At 41.9% G+C, this 25,069-nt stretch overlaps 1 protein-coding gene across 3 annotated transcripts in view; it reads right to left on the bottom strand.

The window, feature by feature from the left end:
• The window catches only part of LMF1 (lipase maturation factor 1), a 329,598-nt gene that overhangs the window by 264,779 nt on the left and 39,750 nt on the right, over positions 1-25,069 (bottom strand). For 2 of the 3 annotated variants that reach the window (XM_039493486.1, XM_039493485.1), the window contains exon 3: positions 22,083-22,093. The exons of the other annotated variant lie outside the window; for it this stretch is intronic. In XM_039493486.1, coding sequence (XP_039349420.1) covers positions 22,083-22,093 — 11 coding nt within the window. The remainder of the gene's footprint in view (positions 1-22,082; positions 22,094-25,069) is intronic. 3 annotated transcript variants of the gene reach the window in all.

Below are 25,069 nucleotides of genomic sequence, written 5' to 3'. Positions count from 1 at the left end.
TAATAACTGAATTGGTAGAGAGATTAAAGATAAAATATTGAAGTAGGAAAAAATCCAGAGTTGTGGAAATAAAAAGAAAACACTAAGAAGTAAATCAGCTCTTTCAAAAAAAAACCATCTAAATCTGTTAAAGATGAAACAGATTCTATATCTAGAAAAAGTAACTATTTCTTAAGTGAGAAATAAAATAGCTTGCAAGAGCTACCATGTCACAGCTTAATTTATGGGCAATCTGTAACCAAAATGAATTGCTCATATTTTCCCCATAATGCAAGTTGAAAACAGCCACAAACGGGATGTAGCATATACTTATATCTAATAATGGATTCTCCAACAGTTATACTTTCTGTATGTGGAACTTGTGCATAGCCCCATTGAATTCAGTGGAGATCTACCCACACAGCTCTCAATGAAGGATTGGGGCCTTCTTTGACAGCCCATTTGACCCAAGATGACACATGCTGCTGCAGAAGAAGGAAACTCTAAACATCCTTAAATACCTCACCCCTTGCCTCCCTCATCTCATTTCATTCCATTTCCTTCACTGGGAAATGAGGCTTTCCCCCAGAAGTTATTTCATGACATTACCAAGTTCATGGATGCAAGGAGAGAATCTTAAATTTCAACTCATTTCAGCTGGAAGAGATGACATAAAAGGAAGTTAATTAAGGTGTGTGTGTGTGTGTGTGTGTGTGTGTGTGTGTGTGTGTGTGTGTGTGTGTGTGTGTGTGTGTGTGTGTGTGTGTGAGCGCGCGCACACACACCGTGCGCGCGCACATGCTATATTTTTGCATCTAGAGTAGATCTAGTCCACTAAGGGAAATGCGACTTGGACAATATTTTAGATGAGAAACAATGCAGTGATGCAAATCAGAAAGGAAAAGTATCAGTGAAAACCCAACAGATTTTATGTTACAATGGAGCATGCCATATACTTCCCTTCCCCCGCCCATCCAATGGGCAATACTTTTGCAAGAACTGATACGCACCGTGACAACGAGGACACATTACAGCTGGGAGGAGTGGTAGATACACTGGAAGGTAGGGATGGGATACAGAGGGACCTAGACAAATTAGAGGATTGGACCAAAAGAAATCTGATGAGGTTCCACAAGGACAAGTGCAGAGTCCTGCACTTAGGATGGAAGAATCTCATGCACTGCTACAGACTAGGGACCGAATGGCTAGGCAGCCGTTCTGCAGAAAAGGACCTAGGAGTTACAGTGGATGAGAAGCTGGATACGAGTCGACGGTGTGCCCTTGTTGCCGAGAAGGCTAACAGCAACTAGGGGCATTGCCAGCAAATTGAGGGACATGATCATTCCCCTCTATTCAACATTGGTGAGGCCTCATCTGGAGTATTGTGTCCAGTTTTGGGCCCCACACTACAAGAAGGATGTAGAAAAATTGGAGAGAGTCCAGCGGAGAGCAACAAAAATGATTAGGGGGCTGAGGCACATGACTTATGAGGAGTGGCTGAGGGAACTGGGATTGTTTAGTCTGCAGAAGAGAAGACTGAGGGGGGATTTGATAGCTGCTTTCAACTACCTGAAAGGGGTTCTAAAGAGGATGGATCTAGACTGTTCTCAGTGGTACCTGATGACAGAACAAGGAGTAATGGTCTCAAGTTGCAGGGAGGAGGTTTAGGTTGGATATTAGGAAACACTATTTCACTAGGAGGGTGGTGAAGCACTGGAATGGGCTCCCTAGGGAGGTGGTGGAATCTCCTTCCTTAGAGGTTTTTAAGGTCAGGCTTGACAAAGCCCTGGCTGGGATGATTTAGTTGGGTTTGGTCCTGCTTTGAGCAGGGGGTGGGACTAGATGACCTCCTGAGGTCCCTTCCAACCCTCAGATTCTATGATTCATTCATGTTTCAAAGTGCAAGGTGGGGACGGAACATGGCGAGCCTAAAAGCATAAAACTAGATTTTCCTCTGTTTTTGAGAGCTACTAGGACATAGCTTTAAACCATTCGGGGGGTGGGGGGCGAACGACCAGCATCATTCCACCACTGTTCCACCAACCACTACAGACAGAGGATATGGGAATTCCATAGATCACAAAAGATGCCCAACACAATGCCTTTTCAAAAGAATACCCAGGCTCCTTTTCCAGCCATTCAGCCCTTTTAACAACTACCTAACCACTCTGGATGTGCTTACAAGTACACAAAGCTTCTTTCTGTAGTGTGCTCTGCAAAGGATGACCAGTCGAAGGATCACACACATTGAACAGCACCAGCGTCTACCATTGCACAGTTGTCCTGGGTGAAATCACGGAGGCTTAATGCCCCACTGGAAGGTGCCCAGATACTATGGTGATGAGCGAGGGATAAAAACCTACATAGAACAGAACATTTTAAAGAGGGTCGTTACAGGAATTCCAGGAGCAGGGTGAGAAGTCTGGTCAATTTACTTGCCTGGCAATAAAGTAAATGTTCTAGTTTACAGCTCTTTTATACATGGGGCTGCTTAGGAATTCTAGTAAGCCATGAACTATTTTAGCAACCTCATGTATGCACCCTGCTTTGCAAACGGAAAGGTCTACAAACTTTTATATCTTATCCGAGCATGAAGAGAAGCTTGATTGCAACCCATAACTTAAAAGTGAAATAAAACACTCATGAAGTATCTATATACAGGGTCGTTTTCAAAACGGAGGAAAAATCATTGACCCCTGGAGTGGTGTGTGTCAGGGTTTTTCTAGTCTTAATTTTATTTTGTTTTTAAATTGATCAAGAAAAAGTTCAAAACGTTGCTCATAATCATAGGTTGGAGCTAAAGAGTATTCAGTAAAAAAGTACACCATTTTCTTTTGGACATAAATCAAAGAGGTAAGATTGTGAAATTTAAGTACTTCGTATTTAATAATAAACAGATGGCGAAATAATATAATAAATTACAACTGTCCAAGCTGTGTGCCAGGAAGCTCTAGCCAAATTCCCCTATTTAACAACCTAAGTACCATTTTCATTGTGGATATTTTCAAGGATTCAACATCCCTGGAGGAATGAAAAACAAATATCAAGCTAGTTTGCTCCCAAAAAACAGTTCTGAACGGTCTTCTAGACCTGAGTTTCTCAAACTAGGGGGTGGCCCCCTGGGGGAGGGGGCACAGAATGTATTCTGAAAGGGGGCATGAGAAGCTTTAGGGGGAAATTTAAAAAATGAACAACAAAAACTTACTGCCCACATTGTACCCATATCAATGCGTAACTAGCAAAACTGATTCCTCCATATATCAGGTCCTCAGATGGCACTGTGCATTTTGATGGATTTCTGTTAAGCCTGCATAGCATTATACAAAGTCGTTGCCACCTGTACACAAATCCGTTTGCTCCGACGCAGTATGCACATTTAATTCTAAGCATGGACCACAATCGCAATTTTGCTTTTGTTCTTATTACAATGTGTTCTTAGCTCATTCGTGCAACAGAAAAAAAAAAACCAACTCAAGTTGTTGGCACTGAAAATTAAAAAGGTTGTAGAGCGGTTTTTAAACTAAGGGCTGGAGGAAAGACGACAGGTGCGGGGGAGCACGTGGTTCGGTCAGAGACATCTCTTAGGAGAGGATCTATTAATGGAGATTCTCTATGTCCTAGTAAGGAGGAGAAGATGGAAGATGATAAAATAGTGGTAGGATCTGATGAGAAAGTCAAATGAAAAAGAGGCCAATTCAATCACATTGTATAATGGCAGACAGCTAAAAAAGTGACAAGTTTTTAAAGTGCTTATATACCAATGCTAGAAGTCTAAATAATAAGTTGGGTGAACTAGAGTGCCTCGTATTAAATGAGGATATTGATATAATAGGCATCACAGCAGGGGCGGCTCTAGGAATTGCGCCGCCCCAAGCAGGGCAGCATGCTGCGGGGGGGCGCTCTGGCGGTTGCCGGTCCCGCGGCTCCGGTGGACCTCCTGCAGATGTGCCTGCGGAGGGTCCGCTGGTCCCACGGCTCCGGTGGACCTCCCGCAGGCACGCGAGGGAGTGGCACTATATGTGAAAGAAAGTGTTGAATCAAATGAAATAAAAATCTTAAAATAAACAAAACTGTACCATAGGTTTTAGTTGGGGGCAGTAGGGGATTGCTAGTGGTGTTCTGTTACTTTCTTTGTTGGGCCTGTCTTGTAGCAGGTGACTTCTGGGTACCCTTCTGGCTCTGTCAATCTGTTTCTTCACTTCAGCAGGTGGGTACTGTAGTTTTAAGAACGCTTGATAGAGATCCTGTAGGTGTCTGTCTCTGTCTGAGGGATCAGAGCAAATGTGTATCTTAGCGCTTGGCTGTAGACAATGGATCGTGTGATGTGGTCTGGATGAAAGTTGGAGGCATGTAGGTAAGTATAGCAGTCAGTAGGCTTCTGGTATAGGGTGGTGTTTATGTGACAATCGCTTATTAGCACTGCAGTGTCTAGGAAGTGGACCTCTTGTGTGGACTGGTCCAGGCTGAGGTTTATGGTGGGGTGGAAATTGTTGAAATCTTGGTCAACTGTCTGAAATGGGCCACTCTCATTACCACTTCAAAAGTTATTTTTCCTCCCTGGGTATCTTGCTGTCAATTGAATTGTCTCGTTAGACTAACCTCACACTTGGTAAGGCAATTCACATCTTTTCATGTATTTATACCTGCTCCTGTATTTTCCACTCCATGCATCTGATGAAGTGGGTTCAAGCCCACAAAAGCTTATGCCCAAATAAATGTGTTAGTCTCTAAGGTGCCACAAGGACTCCTCATTGTTTTTGATAATTTGTTGGGGAAAAGTCAACATGGTTTTTGTAAAGGGAAATCATGCCTCACCAATCTACTAGAATTCTTTGAGGGGATCAACAAGCATGTGGACCAGGGGATCCAGTGGACATAGTGTACTTAGATTTTCAGAATGCCCTTGACAAGGTCCCTCACCAAAGGCTCTTAAGCAAAGTAAGCAGTCATGGGATATGAGTGAAGGTCCTCTCATGGATTGGTAGCTGGTTAAAAGATAGGAACCAAAGGGTAGGAATAAAGAGTCAGTTTTTGGAATGGAGAGAGGTAAATATTGGTGTCCCCCAGGAGTCTGTACTGGGACCAGTCCTATTTAACATATTCATAAATGATCTGGAAAAAGGGGTAAACAGTGAGGTGGCAATTTGCACAGGATACAAAACAACTCAAGATAGCTAAGTCCAAAACTGGGTGACTGGGCAACTAAATTGCAGATGAAATTCAATGTTGATAAATGCAAAGTAATGCACATTGGAAAACATAATTCCACCTATACATATAAAATGATGGGGTCTAAATTAGCTGTTACCACTGAAGAAAGAGATCTTGGAGTCATTGTGGAGAGTTCTTTGAAAACATCCACTCAATGTGCAGCGGCAGTCCAAAAAGGTGAACAGCATGTTGGGAATCATTAAGAAAGGACAGAAAATATCATATTGCCTCTATATAAATCCATAGTACATCCACATCTTGAATACTGCATTCAAATGTGGTCACCCCATCTCAAAAAAGATATATTAGAACTGGAAAGGAGTCAGAAAAGGGCAACAAAAATTATTAAGGGTATGGAACAGCTTCCATATGAGGAGAGATTAATAAAATAGGGACATTTCAGCTCGGAAAAGAGACGACTAAGGGGGGATATGATAGAGGTCTACAAAATCATGACTGGTGTGCAGAAAGTAAATAAGAAAGTGTTTACCTCTTCTCATAACACAAGAACAAGGGGTCACCAAATGAAATTAAAAGGCAGCAGATTTAAAACAAACAAAAGGATTTTTTTTTTCAAACAACGCACAGTCAACCTGTGGAACTCCTTGCCAGAGGATGTTGTGAAGGCCAAGACTATAACAGGATTCAAAAGACAACTAGATAATTTCATGCAGGATAGGTCCATCAATAGCTATTAGTCAGGATGGGCAGGGATGGTGTCCCTAGCCTTTGTTTGCCAAAAGCTGGAAATGGGCAACAGGGGATGGATCACTTGATGACTACCTGTTCTGTTCATTCCCTCTGGGGCACCTGGCAGTGGCCACTGTCGGAAAACAGGATACTGGGCTCGATGGACCTTTGGTCTGACCCAGTATGGCCGTTCTTATGTTATGCTCTTAAGTGAAAAACAAAGAAACTGAAACAGATTCAAGTGAAGCACCGTTGAATATATCGGTATATGTGTGGCAAGGGGGGTAGGGAGGGACATAAACCTCTACAGACACAAAGTAGGGGCACGATCAAATATGTTTGAGAACTACTGTTCTAGACATGCTCTGCGGAGAGCGAGGAGCAATGTATTTTGTTATTTTGTGATACGAAATAATTATTGATTATGTGATGAGAGCACGGGACTGAGTGAGGAAGCCGATGCTTTACCACTGCCTTGCTGTGCAACCTAGCACAACTTTTCTTAGTTTCCCCATCTGCCAAATGTGCTTCTTTCCCATGAGTGGTATGAGGATTAGTCAACGTTTGCAGAGCTTTGAGATTTGCAAAGCGGCCTCAGGGAGTTGCGCCCAACTCCAACTGGAATCCCAGCATAAATACGCAGCCACTGCTATACAAACACCAATTACAATGATCAGAACATACTGCTGTTTCCTCACCACTGTTAAGTGCGTCTGTTTTAACGAAGAAAATACAGGGGTCCGAGCTGAGAGGCGAGCCCTCTAAACAAGAGTGTAAGTGCTGGCAAGTGCAGACTGCTAATTTAAAGGCTGGCAGGAGGAGCAATGGAAGGGAAGGGTGTCAGCTTTGTCTTACGCCTTCTTACACCTTCCTGGTGGCTGCTTTTCCTACTGCCAAGTGTCCTTGCAATCCCTTCAACACGTGCATTATTACCCCATTTGGGGGAGAGAGTTAAATGACCTCACATACAGGCTTCTCATAAGCGTTCCTCAGGGCCAGACGATGCTCTCAAATACAGCAAGCTAAATCTTTGCCTGCCGTGGAGATATTCCAGATTGAAGCTGGTGGAGAGCAGAATTTGGCCCTCATGTTTACCAAACGGTACACTAAAAACACTACAGCGTTATTGCTTCTCAGCCCGTGTGACAATGGGTGACAATATACGGCTGTACTGCATTATAATAAAACACTCCCACCTCTGACAGTGTTTCTTCCGCAGCTGTGAAGCAAAACAGAGACATCACACTGGGGAACTGATCTCTGCCATGTGCTTAAGCTTTATATTCTAACATAACAGGATTACTCCGCAATCAGACGGACATCATAGCCCAAGAACTGTTTTCCCATCAGTTTCTGGCCCTTTATCTTTCACCTTTATTGTTGCTTCCATCCCCACAAAAATAAAAAGCCTTCCTACTCTTTTAACCCCTTATCCCCAGCTCTCACCCTGTCGCACATTATATATTTCATTTAACTTTGAACCACAATTGGCTCTGCTCCTACAACTTCCTGTTAAGGAGGAGGATTTCCTTTCATCCATCCTACATAAAGCACAACATCTATCCCCTTTTCGATACCCTGTCCATCCCCTCTCTAATTCATGTATAAACTCTGCTGTTCTGTGCTAGCTCCCGAAATGCACATCCCACCTCCACACGCACACCCCTCTGGGATACTTTAGGAAGAAGTGTCAGCAGCCAATATAAGTGAAAGAAATATGGCTCAGTGATTAGGGCACTAGCCTAGGAACATGGAAACCTGGGTTCAAATCCTTGGTTTGCCACTACCTGTGTGACCTTGGGCAAACCACTTACTCTTAGTGCTTGATCTCCATTTTACAGATAAGGAACTGATAGCACTTCCCTATTTCCTGTGTGTAACATACAAACACAACATCTGTGAAGCACTCAGATAGTACTTACAGGGCGCCCGTGTCCATACTAAGATTGCTAGAGGCCCTCGGACTGTCTATTTCATAAATCAGGGGTTTCATTAATATTGACTGGGGAATTTCACTGCAAAGACAAATCAGTGGGGAAAACCATACGTGTCAGAACCATCTTCCAGAGTAGCAAGTTGTTCTTCTGTCCTGCTGCAACAGAGGGCAATGCAAGAAAAACTGCCCATCAACCTCTGGGAAAACCGGTCACGATACAGTGAAAAGAGGCCACTGAATGCAGTTTCACTGAACATTAGCATGGCGCGCTTCCTTTTCACTCTGGAATATTCCTAGCCTACAGCCTCACTGTAATCACAGACATCGTCAAACTCTCTATCCACAGCCCTGTATAGGAAAATATAACAGTTTCTGCAGGTACATAAGCAAGTGAATGATTTAATGGCCTCCCACTGTACAAAGGCAAATGTATTTGCTTAAAGACTTATGAACAGCGATTCTCACCTTGACACCGGCATGCCTTACAGAGATTATGTTACCACCATATGTTTTACTGATATTCATAAATATACCTGGTGTTCTATCATGTCTTTATTCTATTGAATTGGTTTTTATTGTGGTGTCCAAAACCCCGAGAGCATTGGGGTGCTCTATAAAACAACAGATGCGTCTACTAAATTAAAATAATCCCCTTTCCAGGCTGCAGTAGGGATCACGTCCCCTAAGCAAAGACCTGGCCAAGGATTTAAGGTCCAGATTTGTAAAAGTATTTAGGCACCCAACTCCCACTGAAATCAGGAGTTAGGTGCCTAAATACCTTTAAAAATTCTCTCCCTAAATATCTTACACTGCTGCCTGATTTTCGCGTCAGACTCTCTGGCCATTAAACCTTTGTAAATAAAAGGTTCGATCTTACAGTTGTTCTCACAGCCGTTGAGTTGCTCAATCAGGCAGCAGGCACTACAGACGCATAGAGTATTGACATGCTGGAGGAAAGCAATGCAAGAGACTATTCCAAACCCCTTCCCCGAAGAATGCTTACAGATTTACTTCAATTCCTCATTTAAAATAAACCCACATCTCTGCTACCAGCCCATTAAAACAAGCTAAGTGCTGTTTTAAAGGTGGTCTAATTCCTTAATGTGTCTCACCAGCACGGAAAGAGCTGAAACCCCATTGCTACAATGCTGTTATTTTAGGCATGCGGCCTTGTCTACATAGGAATAAATTGTTCTTATTAAGTGAGGGTCTTCAAGCGCTTTGTGAGGCAGGTATTTTACCCATTTGACACAAGGGAAAACGGAGCACAGGAGGTTAGATGAGTTTAAGACCTAGAACACACACCAGGCAAGTTAGGCAGTAGGGTTTGTTCCTTGCTGTGGGAAATTGTGACAGAGCAAGATTCCCATTAGTCCCCAAGCTCACCTGGCTCCTAACAACTACACAGCCTCCTCTCCTTCCCAGAATAGCATCACCATGTGTGACATTACCATCTTTTTGCTCTGTCTGTACAGCGCTGGCGATGGCTGGAAATGGGACACTGGGGTGGGGGGCAGGGCTCTGAGGTGGCACTGAGCATTCTCTCTCTCAGATGCTTGTCCAGCTGGTTATTGCTCACATCCTCTGGGCACGGTCCCCCACTGAGAGAAGACATACACCATCTTCATTCTCTTTGAAAGATAAAAAAGTGGCATTGCGTGGTTTTCTGTTCATTTCCTTTCACAATCTCACGTGTTACCCTGCGCCGTCACACTTGTCTGCAGACCTGCACTGACTGGATGGTAGCTACCGGCATTTCCCATGACATTTTCAGTTTTCATTTGGTGATTATGACAGGGACGGATGATCTTGGCACCAAAAAAGAACTTAAAATAAAGCACCAACTGTTCTGAATCAAGGCATGGGAGCCAAGGTACAAAAGAAAAGATTTCAGCACTGGAAATTGCATAATGGTATTTACTTTGAAATTCTGACATCTCTTTTGACTAACATGAAATATGTACCTTGGCTTCTACCTATTTCCTATATATTACTGGGAAGAGCCTGGTTTCATGCTGTGGTTTCAGCCAGTTTAAAAAAGGAAAAGAAACCTATGAGACAATTATTTCACCAGACTAACACACACATTTCTAAAAAATGAAGAGAACATGGCGGCTTCTGCTAGGAATTTTTTGGAAGCAATATTTGAGAACGCAGCAAGCTCTTTAACACAAAATCGTCATCATTCATAAAGTAATAATTAGTGCTGGGATTTTAAAAAGGGGTCTTAGAGAACTAGGCCCCTTTGTAAAATCCTTGCTTAGAATGAGGCTTAAACTTGTAGGGTTCGGGAGAAAGCAGGCACGCTTACATCAATCACTGTATAAGGACACCATCAACAAAAAATAAAATAAGTAGTACAGTTTCCGCATACAGAATGCCTAAGGGAAATTGAACAGATTTTTAGAGAAACATCCACACTTTAATATCAACATCCCTTTACTTCTCAACAGCTTAGTTTAAAAATCTTTTGGTTTCAGTGGTCTAACTCCCTTTTCGCACCATACTTTTTACACTAGCTTGCAGGCTATTGTTTGCACAACGAGGGAAGAAGGCTAAAGAGAACAGTTCAGTCACTTTGTACCTAGAGTGTGTCCCCGAGAACAGGACCTTCAAATTTTGCTGTTCAGTCACTGTGTTATTCATGATTTGCAGTGCTTAGCCAGATGACCATGCTGCTAAAGCTAACACCAGCTGAAATGGCCAGGAATACTCAATGCAGAATCTTCCGTTTGAAATGCAATCTCTATGTGATATTAATGTATAGTGCTTCCGTCACATTTGTATTTGCATATGTAGTATTTTGCATTCAGTTTGCTGCCGTTTTATTAACTTCTTTCCACTCGCTGCCTTAACTTGGTACAACTGTCGTGCATTTTTTGTGCATTCAACACTTCTAGCGTGAAAGCATCAGAACTGTGCAATAGCAACTTTGATCCTTAGCATCTCAAAACCTTCATATTAAATTCAAGCCAAGGAAAGCGTAAAGAAATTATTTGAGTTTCAATAAGTGTTGGCACCTAACTCCCTTTGGCCTCTCTGAAAATTCAAGCCTAAGACCTTAATGCCATTACTCGCTATTCTAGAATAGTATCAGGGGATGGTCAATCACAAACAAATTCTAACCACCACGAAAGCTGGTCTTTTGAAGTTTATATTTAGAATACCAGCATGAGTGATGCTTAGGCTCCATCACCCTCTAGAAATTACTGCACTAAAGCTTTTCTGTGGGGTTCTATCAGGTCAAAAGAAGGGTATGTGAATGGTTAACCAGACATGGTTAAATCAGAGGCCCAGTGGAACTGACAGTGACATTAATGGAAGAATAAAAATACCAGCAGTTCCTTGGATGTCTTTCAGATTTTTTAGTCTTCGGAGGTTATTCTGCGTGTCAAGGTTAATTTAACTTTAAAAATAAAAAAGTCACTCTGCCATGACAAAGCTGAACTTTCCATCCAAGTGTGTCCGGAAGACAACCCCGCCCATCTCTCATCTTCCATCAAAAGCCTGGCTATATCACAATGAATTTAAACAGCCCTGCGCTGAGAAGTGTCAGTCGACTGAAGCTGGCACTGTCACTGATCTACTCCATTGTTTTCCCTGGATCCTCTCCAATTCAGCTTTCTCACTCAACTTAGAAAAACATCTATCATCTTCCACCCTTCAGGTGCACGACAGACTGATGTTTGCTTTTTGGATTGTCACTCTTATGCCTTTAGTAGAATAGATTCTTTTGTTAGAGGGTATAACTGGGTACATGGAATGTGCCTGGTTTTTACTTTTGCAAGCTAGGATATGCCTATTCTTTGGCATGCAGGGGGTCCCAGCGGCACAGAGCAGGCTGGTTTACATCTGTATGGTCGAGACTCTTTGGAGCATTCACCTGTGTATTGTATGTCCAAACAGATGGAAGAGGCTCCCCCAAAATACAATGCAACCCATGAGTTGGGGGACCAGCTGTGGAGGCATATCCACAAAGCTTCAAAACACTTCTTAAAATTCACACTTTGAATATTCCCCCTGCATCAAAGAATCATATTTCCAAGTTTAAAAAAAAAATCCCATAGCACATGCATGCCAATCATCCCTATTTAAGAGGAACAACTGGGGGTGTGGCTGTTTGACATGTACGCATGGCCACTTTGGTAAACAGCACCCATTTACTCTGGAAAACCAGAGATGATATTTATTGCTTCCCTACAGCTTTAATTCAGTTCCCCTTTGATAATCCGTTGAGCTATTTCCTGTGAATTCTGAAAAGTAGAGATCTGTGACTTTACAGAGTCACTAAATATAGGCAGCTAACAAGGGGAGAGCGGTTTGAACGGACATGGATTGATATGTCCGCAGGCATACAGCCTAGGGTCAGAACTGCACTGTTCACATGGTGTACCTTTAAGACATGCCTACATGCTGCAGAAAATTGTGCTGATAATTCAGCAGGTGGCACACTTCCCTTTGAGTCAGTAATGAACCAGCCAAGTACGGCATTAAGGAGGCACTGCGCTGTTGGAGGTGACACTTTCTGAAAGACATACCAAACAGAGGTCCTGACCGCTTGACATCATAAAAACTTCCCACATCACTTCTTGAAAGAGAAGGGGATTTAATCACATTGTCCTAGCCACACTCCATTTAGGTAATTACAGACTACGTCCCTAATTCCCTCACAAGTGACTATGCTGTTCATCATTCCCTGTCCTACAACAACCGTGTGCTCTCCAGGTGACAAACCTCACCCAAGAGGTGGCTGAATTTCACTGGTAAGCAAGAGTGATCCCTGCCTACAGTTTGTAAAAAGCTTGGAGATCCTTTGGCATAGAAGGTTCTCTACACAGATACATTGAAATGGGTCCAACTGTGATGTCTGGATGTAAATCGGAACTTCCTCAAATGGAGAATTCCTCAGATCAAGAGCTTTGGTCCAGACATATCTTTACATTCAAGTATCAGTTTTATTACATTATTAACATTTTTAAACTGAAAAGGGACTGTGGTGGCATCACACCTCAATCCTTTGCTCCTTTAACAGGACCCCAGAATTGTGCAGCTGCACTAAACCACAGAATGATCAGAAGATTAAAAATATGGAGCCCCACTAAGCTCACAATCCTGAGTAACGCATTTCACATTGCCAAAGAAGAAGTGCAAGTGCCGACTTTACAGTGCACACAAGAGAACCCACTGCCAGCACCAAACTGTTAATGTGTGTGTGTGTTAATGTGTGTGTGTGAAGTCTCTTATGCTTATTTCAACTTAGGTTAACTGAGTTCTGTCTGCACAGTCAAACTCTGGCTAAAAGGGATTCAGAAAAGAATCCATACCAATTAGAAAGATACCAATGGCCTCTAGCCCCATTAAAAGGATACAGATCTAAGCAGAAGTGAATACCATTGCAATGAATAAATCCTCCTTTTAAAGAGAAAGGAAGGTATCAAACTCCTCAGAAAGGGAAGAAAACAATTTCAGGAGATGTACTGTACTGTACACAGAATGTACCGTAGTCATGTACTGTACACAGAAATACAAGTTTGACACTTTGAACAGGGTAAACATGTTATTTGCGCATCTACTCACAAAACAAACACCATAACTACAATGGCCAACTATCATACTTGATGCAGCAGAATAGGGCTTTCTAGCTGGAACTGTTGGAGAATATTCAAGTGGCACATGTCTGTAATTCCAATAATGATCTAACAATGGCCTCTTCCTTTTCCTGCTGTTGGCAAAGGTTACGGTTTGCTACACACACAGCCCTGGTGCATTCTTGTGATCCATCACTGAATGAACTGGTGATCAATATAGTCCATTGCACTCCACTGCTCCTTCACCAGATATGCATGCCAAGCTGAATTCCAGAATTTTCAAGGCCTTTTGGGAAGTCTCGTTTTTGGTGCTGCAACTGCAGAACTTGCAACGGGGAAGGCTTGTTTGGTTGGTTTTGGGGTTTTGGCATGTAGTTTTCAACCATACAAAGCAGTGACCATAGCGACGATATCACCAAGACATATTTTGCATTTCTGTGAAACCTTTATATCACAGGGTCTCAAAATGGTGGATTAACTCAATCTCAGAGCCCCCCTGAAGCAGGTGAGATATACAGGCAGATCTGTTCAAGCACAATTGGAATCCAACCACCTCTGGAGTAGGAGGCAGTCATTTAACAGAGCACAACAGGCTCCTTCATTCTAAACACTGACAATAATTTGTATGAAATTTGGGAAAGTCATTTAACTTCTCTGCCTCACTTCAATCACTCTAACAGGGGAATAAAAATACTTCACCGGGGAGTTGCAAGGATCAATCAAGTTGATAATTGTACAGAATTTTGAAGATTACCATGCAACCATATATCCTTTATTATCACCATAATTAATTACTCTAGTCTAGAATCCTTTCTTGCACTATTATAAGACTGACTTTTCCTAGTGCTTTTCCTAGGAAGGAGAGGTCTTATGATACCCAAACTTCCTTAGACCATAAGCTCCTTGGGACAGGAAATATGTTTTTCTATGGGGATAGGCAATCCTCAGCACATTGTGGGTGCTACCATAATACAAATACTACCTAATTTCCAGTTAACAATCTGCTCAGCTCAAAGAGATTTCCAGGGAGAAGTAAGGAACTGAGGACTGAAGGATCATTCATACACTCAAAATGAAACCCAGGTAAGGAACAGCTACCCAAACAGTGGAAGAAGCAGAGCTCCACATCCAGTAACTACAGGGTTGTGATGTAAGCTATAGAAGTCTGTGTGTGAAAATCATTTCGTTATTCTATTAAAGCCCAGACATAGTAAGGCACAAAGTCTGAGAGCAATACATAGCTAAGTTAAAAAATGTTGCTAGATCAGCTGACCGGCTACACATATTTACATTCCTATACCGAGAGACAATAAAATAGCATCTTCTGGCCAAACACAGGTTACATAGATTGACATCCAGTTGACTTGGCAAACTGCTGAAGAAAATTACTTGCAAGAAAAAGATCCATTCCAAAAAGTTATGCACTCATTCCAGCATCACCATTTGCATCAGCCCTTCCTAAGATGTATTTTATCCCCTATATTCATTTGCATAATTGCTGCAATCAAAGACACTACTTTACAGTAATAACTTTAATGGCAGATTTTTCCAGAGTATTCTTTTTAAAAGATACCCAGCAAGTTTGGTGCACCCATTTGTTAGCAAGAACAAAGAAGCCTAAGCTACATCTCATAGGAAATTACTGGTGTCAAAAGGGACAGTGGCTTTTTTTGTTTTTGTTAGTTTAACTCTATGGAGGACCACACTGACAATGCTGAATACGGCATTCCAGGCCATAAATCTTACCCATTTAAGTGACAATCTAAATGACAGATTGTCAACCACCTAGTTTTCAAAATGATTGCGGGTGTTTTCTACATGCTGGCTTTCAGTGGAGGAGCTGGAGTCTTTCCAGTTTAATACAGGTACTTGGCCTTATAAACCAGAGTACTCGTGCATCTTCAAGTTTGCTTCTCCATTTACAGGAATGAAAGTTAAAAAGGTGCCTGAGAACATCCGACATACATGGCAATGATCCAGAGGGCACTGGAATATTCTCATTAATGACTGAAGAGTTACTTCATCAGCGTATGGAGTTGCAAAGGGACCCAAAAATTTTTTAAAAAGATTCAGAATACGTCACCGTGACAAGTTTACGATTAAACATTTATATTGTAGTAGTACTTAGAAACCTCAGCCAAACTAGGGGCTGCACACAAACATAAGAAAGGACCGTCCTCCCTCAAAGAGCAGAGAGTCTAAAAGACGGAAACATAACAGGTGGATGAGACAAGCGGGCTGGGGTGGAATGGGGGAGATGGGGTAACGGAATACATACAAAAGTGACCGTTAATTACCCTCAATGTGGAACAGACCGCGCAGGGCGATCAGCACCTTCCAGGCTCAGGGCCTAACAGAGCAACTTTCTTACACGCTAAAGCAAGGCGGAAGTTCTCTCCTGCTTTCGTTCGCTACCTGACGCTGTAATCATTGATAGTGGGAACTTCTATAGCATCTTTCATCGATGGGGCATTTAAGCACTTGACAATTTTGCAGATGAGGAACAGAGACTAAGTGCCTTGCGACAGGTCAAACAGCAAGTCAGTGGCAGGCCTGTCCCCTTTTCTGAGGAGAGGGCCCTATGCAGAACCAAATGCAGCTCAGAACCCATGGTTTGAACATTACTGCCCTCAGCCATCTGGCCTCCAAATGACCAACTTGCATAAAAGCTCATCTCTGGCTGGGATCAGTGGAGAATTCTGGGAGCTAGTTCAACACATTTGAGGCTCTCAGATAAGTCAGACCTGGATAAAGGGAAGTTGCCCCTTATTGAGAGCATAATTAAATTAAAACAAAATGCTTTCGTGAACATGGGGGGAAAGGAGGTAGGCTGGGGGGTGAATCAGACAAGCTATAAATTAAACCAGAGGATATGAATACCATGCAAGCTGCAGTGTGAGGGTTAACGTGGGTCTGGAAACAGTTTAGAGAAAACCTGGTGTGGCTAGGGGCCAGCTTGAATTTAGTTGCTTTGGGCTAATCGTTTCCTTCAGGCAGGCTACTCTAGTGCACTAATAGGTTTTAATAAAAACTTCCAATTGGGCCAGTAAACCCCTCATTAAGCTGTTTTTAAAGCATGAATTTAAGAGCGGCGAGGGTAAGAGGTCATGAGGAGTATTTAATTCACAACGGCTGGCAAGAGGTGCTGTTGTGATTGAAAACACCAGAGTTCAAGTGTCCAGGGCCACATAAACATCCGACTCTGTCACTAGACCTGGTGAAGTGACAGTTTGAAAAATAGATTTAATAAGGCAGAGGGAAAAGTTTCCCACTCTTACACGAGAAATAGGAACACCAGATCACAACATTAGCCAGGAAAAGGAATTATCAGCATCCATCCACCCCCCCCAAAAACGGAATTCCATCACCATATGGGTGTCCAAAGGGGTATTCCCAGAGGGGTTTGCTAAAATTCTTACAGCATGAAACTAGACTCTGCATATCTGTAAACAGAAAGCAAATGCCACAAATAAAAAAAAAGTATCTTGTCCTGCTCATTCTACTACTTTTCTCTCCTCTCCACCATAATGCCCATTACCACAGCATGCCTCAGAGAAGCTCCGTGTCACTGTAAGCTACTGATGTCATAAGTGCTACTGTACACTAACTATAATTCTTATGTGCTCTTGTGGATGAACGCTTTGGTGCATTGCCTCCCTCGGCCACTCTTGGTTTGAACACAGCATCCAAAATATATTCTTTTAATCAGAGTCTGCGCCCAAACCAGAACAATCGCCTAGCTTTGGGCAAGCTGGGATCCAGATGCAAATATCCCAGCTCAGGCCCACCTCCAGTTTTAATGAAAATGTCTTACATCTGTACTGCATTTCAGTTTAGGCTTTGGAATCATGCTGATCTGGCTTCTCCTTAACCCCTGCAGCTTAATCACATTTTTCTTCCATACCCACAACAATACTAACTGATATTGGAGGACAAGTAAGAAAACTCTGCTCTTTTATGCAGATAGGTCTCCTCGGCACAGAATGCTCCTACCCCTTCTACAGAAACACTCCCGAAGGACATGTGCCTCAATCCAGTACAGTAAAATCCAAAACTCTAACCATGCACTTTAACATTTCATTGTATGTCAATGCAAATCTAAAATTCAAGATCCCTAAAGACCTTTTAAAAAGAAAATCCTCCTCTCAGAACAATTTGCATTGAAGTTAAGCGCAAGGGAAGATTTTACAAGTAATGGAGAATTATGGCTCTCGACTTCTTATCCCTCCTCCTTTAATCAAACACTCCACCTGAAACTATGAAATAAGGAGTCTGCTGAGATACAGCATAACCTTTGGAGCAGGCATAGGTATAGAGTTATTAATTTGCAATTCTGTGTTTACAAGTAAGGTAAGAAGAAATATAAATTGAAGAGTAAATACAATGAAGTTCTAGTTGTCTTCTTTCCCCACCAGCATTTACTGATGTTCTCTGCAAGCATGGAAATTCGCACTCTTATAATACACATTCAACTTTACCTATATAGGTCACTTGCAGGGACTGTGGAAAGTAGACTCTGAACTCTCCCCAAGGAAGCATTTATTCTGGCTTTAAATATGAACCCTTTCTGCATCAAGAATCAAATTAGATAAATTGTTTCCCCACTCCCTCGATTTAAGGGTCATGTTGATAACTGCACACAATTCTCTGGAAGACAAATAGATGCTTTTTTGCCTTTGACAGCTCCAAGTGCTCCTTGTAGAAAAGCAAAAATGCTACTCCAAAAGGTGTCTTATTACATGATGATAGGCTAGCCCCCCAAACAATGGCATCTTCCTGCAACACATCTGGATCTGTACTCTATAAGGAGAGCCACAGACACCCATTACAAATCCATAGGATTCTTCCAACCTTTCTGCAACTGTGCTGATCGTTTCCCACTCCACTGACATCTCGTTCTACCAGCTTTTCCTCAGCAATAAGTGACATTATGCCATGTGCTAGGCTATCAAATTACTGTTTGAATTTCTGGGGTACTAATTAATACGCTAGAATGGCAAGACAAACGAAAGAAAGCCTACACAGAGCCTATGTTTCTGTGCAGCATCTCTTTCTATAGCTCACTATAAAGCAGAGATAAGGTGAAAACACCATGAAAAAAAATCACTGCGTTAACCCACTGAAATCAGGCTCCAAATGAAAAAAACATGTATGGGATTATTTTAGGAGACTCATAATGGGATATGAAGCCACTAGAATCAAAGAAATGTAGCGCTGGAAGGGACCTTGATAGGTCATCTTGTCTAGTCCCCTGCACTGAGGCAGGACTAAGTATTATCTACACCATCCCTGACAGGTGTTTGTCTAACCTGTTCCTAAAAACCGTCAATAATGGAGATTCCACAACCTCCCTAAGTAATCTGTTCCAGTGCTTAACTACCCTAACAGTGAGAGCAAGTTTTTCCTAATGTCTAACCTAGATCTCCCTTGATGTAATTTATGCTTCTTACTTCTAGTTCTGTCTTCAATGGTTAAGGAGAACAATTTACCACCCTCCTCATTAGGGCAACCTTTTATGTACTTGAAGAACGTTATATCTCCACTCAGTCTTCTCTTCTCCAGACTAAACAAACCCGATTTTTTTCAATCTTTCCTTACAGGTCATGCTTTCTAGATTTTTCAGCCTTTTTCCTGCTCTCCTCTGGACTTACTCCAATTCATCCAAAAACCCTACCGCCTGAACAGGGACTCCTTCAAAGAAACTAGTTTTATTCAGAATGGATCCATAATGACAGAAAATTATACCTACTCCAGGGCGGGTCAGTGGTCTATGAAATTAACTTGGTGGTTTCTGGCTCATCCCAAACTACCAGGAGAGGTGCCCTTATAAAAACACCACTCCTGCCACCACCATTTAGACCTGTAACTGGCTGGTGAGAATTTTCTCTTGACCTACTAGGGGGTGTCGAAACCCTGCATAAGGCTGGTGAGTCTGTTCCGCTGACTGTGGCAGGTGCAGGTCGCCCTAGGATATTAAAGAGGCGGAAGTGGCCCTCTGAGGTGCTAGAACTGAAGATGTCATGAAGGGGAACCCAAAGGACAGCCAAGCTCCAGGAGGAAGCTCACTTGCAGAGCTGCCACAAAAGCCCAGCCCTCAAGGAATTGAGCGTCTGGACTCTAAGTGAGCATGTGCACTCCACTGAGAACAGGATCGTGACTCCATCAGTTCTTCTTAATAGTCTCAGCTGAGAATCAACAGAGAAAGTGGTTCCATCAGGTTACAGTTCAGGCACATTAGCCAGACGGTGCTGGAGAAGCACGCACTGCCAGTGCCGTACCTGACTGGTGGATGAACAAAGGACTTCAGGTTCCAGGAGTATCCATCTGGCCCCTTTCACCACCACCAACTCGCTAAAACATGACATTCTAAAACTGAAGTCATCATTTCCGAATAAGAATAAAAAAAAGGCAGAAGGATTACTATGACGTCACTAATTTCAAAACAGGTCTAATTTCCCAGGCTGCAGCAGCTATAGGATTTGCATTGTAACATACTCCTTTCACCTTTTAAAGATAAATAGCAAAATGCAAGCCTGTGTTCTGTGAAAGCTGCAGCATGTCTGTTTCACAGTTCCTTGCCTGAAGTGAGGAGTGTTTTTAATAACTCTTACCTGACAACAGAAAAGAGAGCAAAGAGCAAAACCTGTGGCAATACCAGTTGATCCCATTTGGCCTAACAGCTTGTTGTTATTTCCAACTATTGCCAGACTCTGGAGTTCTTTTAAATTCATGGGGACAGCCTGCAGTTTTCAAGGAGGCTACCAAAATCCATCCTAAGATGTCTCAAAAAAAGCACACTTCCTGCAGGGGAACAGCAACCGTCAGCATTTCCAAAGATCACTCCGGAAATTTTTCAGATAATTCTTTGAAGTAGATGCTACCGAAGTGTGGAACAGCTTTCAAAGCTCAGCAATATTTAATGTATTTCTACAGCAAAAGAAATGGATCACAATGTTGTTGTTTCAGCTATATTATAACAAAAATATTGTGGTTTTCCTGTACTCTCACAAAAGTAGCTTAAGATTTCCATCTCATTCATCTTATTCAGAAATAGCATTTTATCCAAAAATGAAAAGAGAGATCCCACTGCGTACAAAGGACTTGATTAATCAGAGCAGGGTGTTTGTCCATTCAGGAGATAATGCAGACACAGTCAACGTTTTTGGAAGAGCTGAGTTTCCTCTATGACCAATAAGGAAACTGGAAAAAATATTTAAGATGGACAATACAAGCTAAAACTATGCTGGGTGTCCTCAATAACTTTATGGAAGTAATCAGGTGTTTAAAAAATCCTAGGTTTTGCCATACAAATCCAAACCAGACCTGGAGAACTCTCCAGCAAGTAGATAATAGATGTGGGAAATAATATTTCTTCCCAGTTCTCCAGCTCTTCATAACACAAAGCATCATGCCTGATGATCCCTGCATATACCCTGTAGGCAATTTCTAGTTCTAGCTAGTTCCATTCTGCATTCCCTCTTCAAGGGTATGTCTACACTACCTGCCGGATCGGCGGACAGTGATCGATCCAGTGGGGATCGATTTATCCCGTCTAGTCAAGACGCGATAAATCGACCCCCGAGGGCTCTCCCGTCAAACCCTGTACTCCACCTCCGCGAGAGGCGCAGGCAGAGTCGACGGGGGAGCAGCAGCAGTCGACTCACCGCAGTGAAGACACCGCAGTGAGTAGGTCTAACTACGTCGACTTCAACTACGTTACTCACATAGCTGAAGTTACATAACTTAGATCGATTCCACACACACACTCTCAGTGTAGACCAGGCCAATCAATTCAAATAATTAACAAGTAAAGGAGGACTCAATCCATTCAAAGGTAAAAAAAGTTCTCTTCCTGTCAGTTTTGAGGGGTAGTGAATAATACATATACAAAAAGAATGGCCTTTGCACTAAATTATATAGATTTAATAAATTCTAGCTGTATGGTTTCTGTATTAAAGAGGATTTTACTGGTCAGTGCCAGCTCTGGAATAGGACTCTTCTAGTTATCTACAGAACCGGTACAGTACAGTGACAGGGCAAGTTTGCCTGCTCAAAGTGACTCATCCCAACTTGTACAGGTGAATGTACTTAAGTCAGGATACTTAGCACTTATACAGAAAGATGTCTGTTCTAAGCGCTGTATGGACATTCATTCCCCTGACCCCCGTGCGGTATTATCTGCATTTCACACCAATGGGAAAACTGAGACAGAGGTGAAATTGCTTCCCTGAATTCATACAAGCCACTGGCAGAGCTGGGTCTCCAGATTCCCAACCCCACATTCATTATTCCAGTCCATGCTCTTACTCAGTCTCAGACCTGGTTTAATCTTTGGCATTGTCACGGTCAAAAATGAGCTCATGTGACATTGTCCAGGAGAAACTGCAGTTACCCCAACCTACATGCTTTCTTTACTTAATACAGGATCTCTCACTAAGTCAATTTCAACATAGACATTAGAGCAGTTTCCCTTTGCTTAAGGTATGTATAGAATATACGGAAGGTTTCTTTAAGCTTGATAGAGGACTGAACAGTGCAGAGATTATTATAACTATAATATTCCTTTGTGTGAGCGAGAGAGAGAAAGAGAGAGAGAAAATAATTTAAAAGCTACCTACCCACAAAATGCACCAATAAACAATTACTGCAGATATTTTTTCTGATTTACATTCACTTACCAAAGGAATACCTGCAAAATAAAATGGGAAAAAAATATTAAAATCTGGGCTAATCATTCTTATTGACTTTTGTCTCAAATTACTTTTATCTCACATGGACTCTGATTTCAAAATGTCTATGGCAACATGTCTGTACTAATGTAAACATTAAATACATAATGTAACAAATGCACTAATGGTGAATTTCTACTCACAGTGGCTAGAGATGTGCAAGGTATATAAACAAATATTGAATGCAAGCCCAGCTATTTTATTATTTATTTAGATCTAGAATAACTAAGATGCCTGTCCAGGGCTCTACGCACCCTAAAATAATCATAAAAATATATACAATTAAATTAAACCTCAGCAGCTCTGAACTCGGGTCTATTAAAATTTGGCTAGCCAACCACCTACCCTCCATCATCTAGGAAACACACCCTCAGCCTTCTCCTGAGACCCTCTCAAGCAGGTGTCCTTTGCAGCATGCCTGGAAAGACCCCAAATTCGGTCTATTTCAGCACGAGCAGAGGGAGGACAAGTTCTAGAGACTCAGAGCCCTCACAGAGGGCACACTGCCAGCTGCCCTCTGTTTTATAACCAGGGAAATGAAGCTTGAGCATCCATACCGACTGTGACACTACAGTGCAGGAACTAGTGGAATGACTATAGGATGGAAGCCAGGGACGTCTGAATTCTAGTCCCGACGCCCATGCCAATTCCCTCTATGACCTTCAGTGAGGTCACTCCATGTCTCAGTTTCACCGTATGTAAAATAGCAATAAAAATGTATTAGTAAACACGACGAATAAGTAAGACACACATTTAAAGCGCTGTCCAGATAAATATTTTTATTCACTGAAAATATGTGGTGTCTTGCTAAAGAGTGGGGAACATCTACGCCCTGTCAAATCTAATTTATCAAGGTTGTCAGTTCTCCAGAATGAACCAAGATGATATTTATTATTATTCTGTCTGAGTTTAACAGAGGAACAAGCCACGGGCAGGAATGAATGGTGATACTGTACTGCTCCCCAGGTCTTCAAAGATGCTCCGGGATGAAAGAAGATATTTGTATTACTGTCGTGCCTATCAGATCCCATTGCGCAAGGTGTCCAAACCCATAGTTGGAGACAGTCCCTGCCCAAAGGTTTACACACCTAAGAGATGAGAGAGACAGAGGCACGAACAGATCAAAGGACTTGACCAAGGTCACAGCCAAGCCAGGAATACAACCAAGGTCTCCTGACTCCTTGTCCAGTGTCCTAGTCACTAGACCAGACCGCCTCTACAATACATAAGACTAAATGCATTATCCTGCAAATCCAAGTGGAGTAAACAGGAGTTGAAGGTGCTCATTCTTCACAATCAGCTACCAATACACATGTTTACTGCAACTTTCAAAGCTGCCTAGGGGATTTGTATGCTCTCCTCTCACTAGTTACAACTCAAGTCCCTGCCATCTGACAACACCACAAAATAAGGGTCCGATACCACTGAACACCCGAAACACCTGTTGATGTCAAGTGGGAGTTTTAGGTGCTGAAGGAGTGAAGTCTGTTTTTTAAGAGGATACGGCCAGATAAGTCTAGTGCAATGGCTTTCAACCTCAAGAAACAGGCTCTGCCTCCTACAGTTGAGCCTTATGAATGCACACAAAAAACTACTGGTCTTCCTGCCTTTCAGGAAACATGCTACAGGGAGGTCTTATATAGTATTTCCAAAGGGAGGCAGCATGGGCCAATGGATAGGGCACTGAACTCTGCCATATACCTCCCATGTGACAGCACACAAGTCACTTTCACAACATTTACCTTACTTGGTAAGTTTACCTGAAAAAGGAATTATATATTACTGACATTATTAATTATTATTATTATTACTACTACTACAAAATGTGCTAGGGCATATTTACTTCAAATTACAAAGCATGGCAAAACAGAAAACCAAAATACAATTGATAAAATAAACCTACAAGGATGCATTAGCTTTTTATAGAAGGGCCTCTCCTCACTTTGTGCCTAACTTGCAAAATTCAGCCATCCACAGTGAGCAGCATCCTAGCCATAAGTGCAGATTAGTGAAGTTGTACTGTGTGGTTATTCATTGATGTTGTTTCCAAAACATCCTAAGCACTTTTCAGACAAAGATGCAGCCAAGCTCCATTGACAGTATTAAAAACTTTACTAAGCAACCACTGTTAGAGCCTAAAGGATATTGCTATAGTGCTGAAAAGCCAATGTTCATTTTCACAGGTGGATTATTTACTCACATTGATTTTTTTTTTAAACAAAGGACAGGAGTTCATCCAAAAAGTCAGTTGCTACTGGATGCATGATTTGAATGGTGCTAATTACAGCCAATCGGAAACCGGAGTTTCCATTCTGCAGGAAATTGCAACATTCTGAAATTTGTACTCAACTCAAATCAGAACAAAAGCCACCATTAAGTAAGTTTCCTATGGAATGAAAATTCCCAACTAATTTCAATTTGGAGCCATTAAAACATTTTGTTTCGATAACGTAAAAAAAAAAATTTTTCTTTTGATTCATTATTGACTTTTATTTGGTAATACATTAAAATTAATATTTGGCTGTCTTAAAGTCAAAATGAAACATTTTACCAAAACAAAAATAGCTGAAACAATTCAATCCCTCATTTCAACTTTTTACCCCCCATCAAAAATTTCCTCAAAAATCAACATATTCCCATGAAATATTTTTATTTCAATTAAACTATTTTCTGATAGAAAAAATGCTTTGAGGGCACTAGCGTGAGTGGCGCTGACACGAGTCTATCTCCTGGCACTGAGAAACATGTGCTCAGCTGCAGTGTGTACATACCCAACTGGACAAGAAATGTGGATAAATGTTTGCAAGATCATAGTCTATACTTAGTCCTGCTTTCAGGCTCAGGCCCCAAAACATGCTTTCTTCTGCGCTTTCCAAGCCCATATACGTACAATTAACACTGATGTGTAATGTACCACATGCCACTTTTTTTAAAGA

This window comes from Mauremys reevesii, linkage group 10 (assembly GCF_016161935.1).
Source record: "Mauremys reevesii isolate NIE-2019 linkage group 10, ASM1616193v1, whole genome shotgun sequence".
Lineage (NCBI taxonomy): Eukaryota > Metazoa > Chordata > Testudines > Geoemydidae > Mauremys > Mauremys reevesii.
The sequence above is the reverse complement of the archived record's forward strand: the minus strand, read 5'-3'. Positions and strand labels throughout refer to the sequence as shown.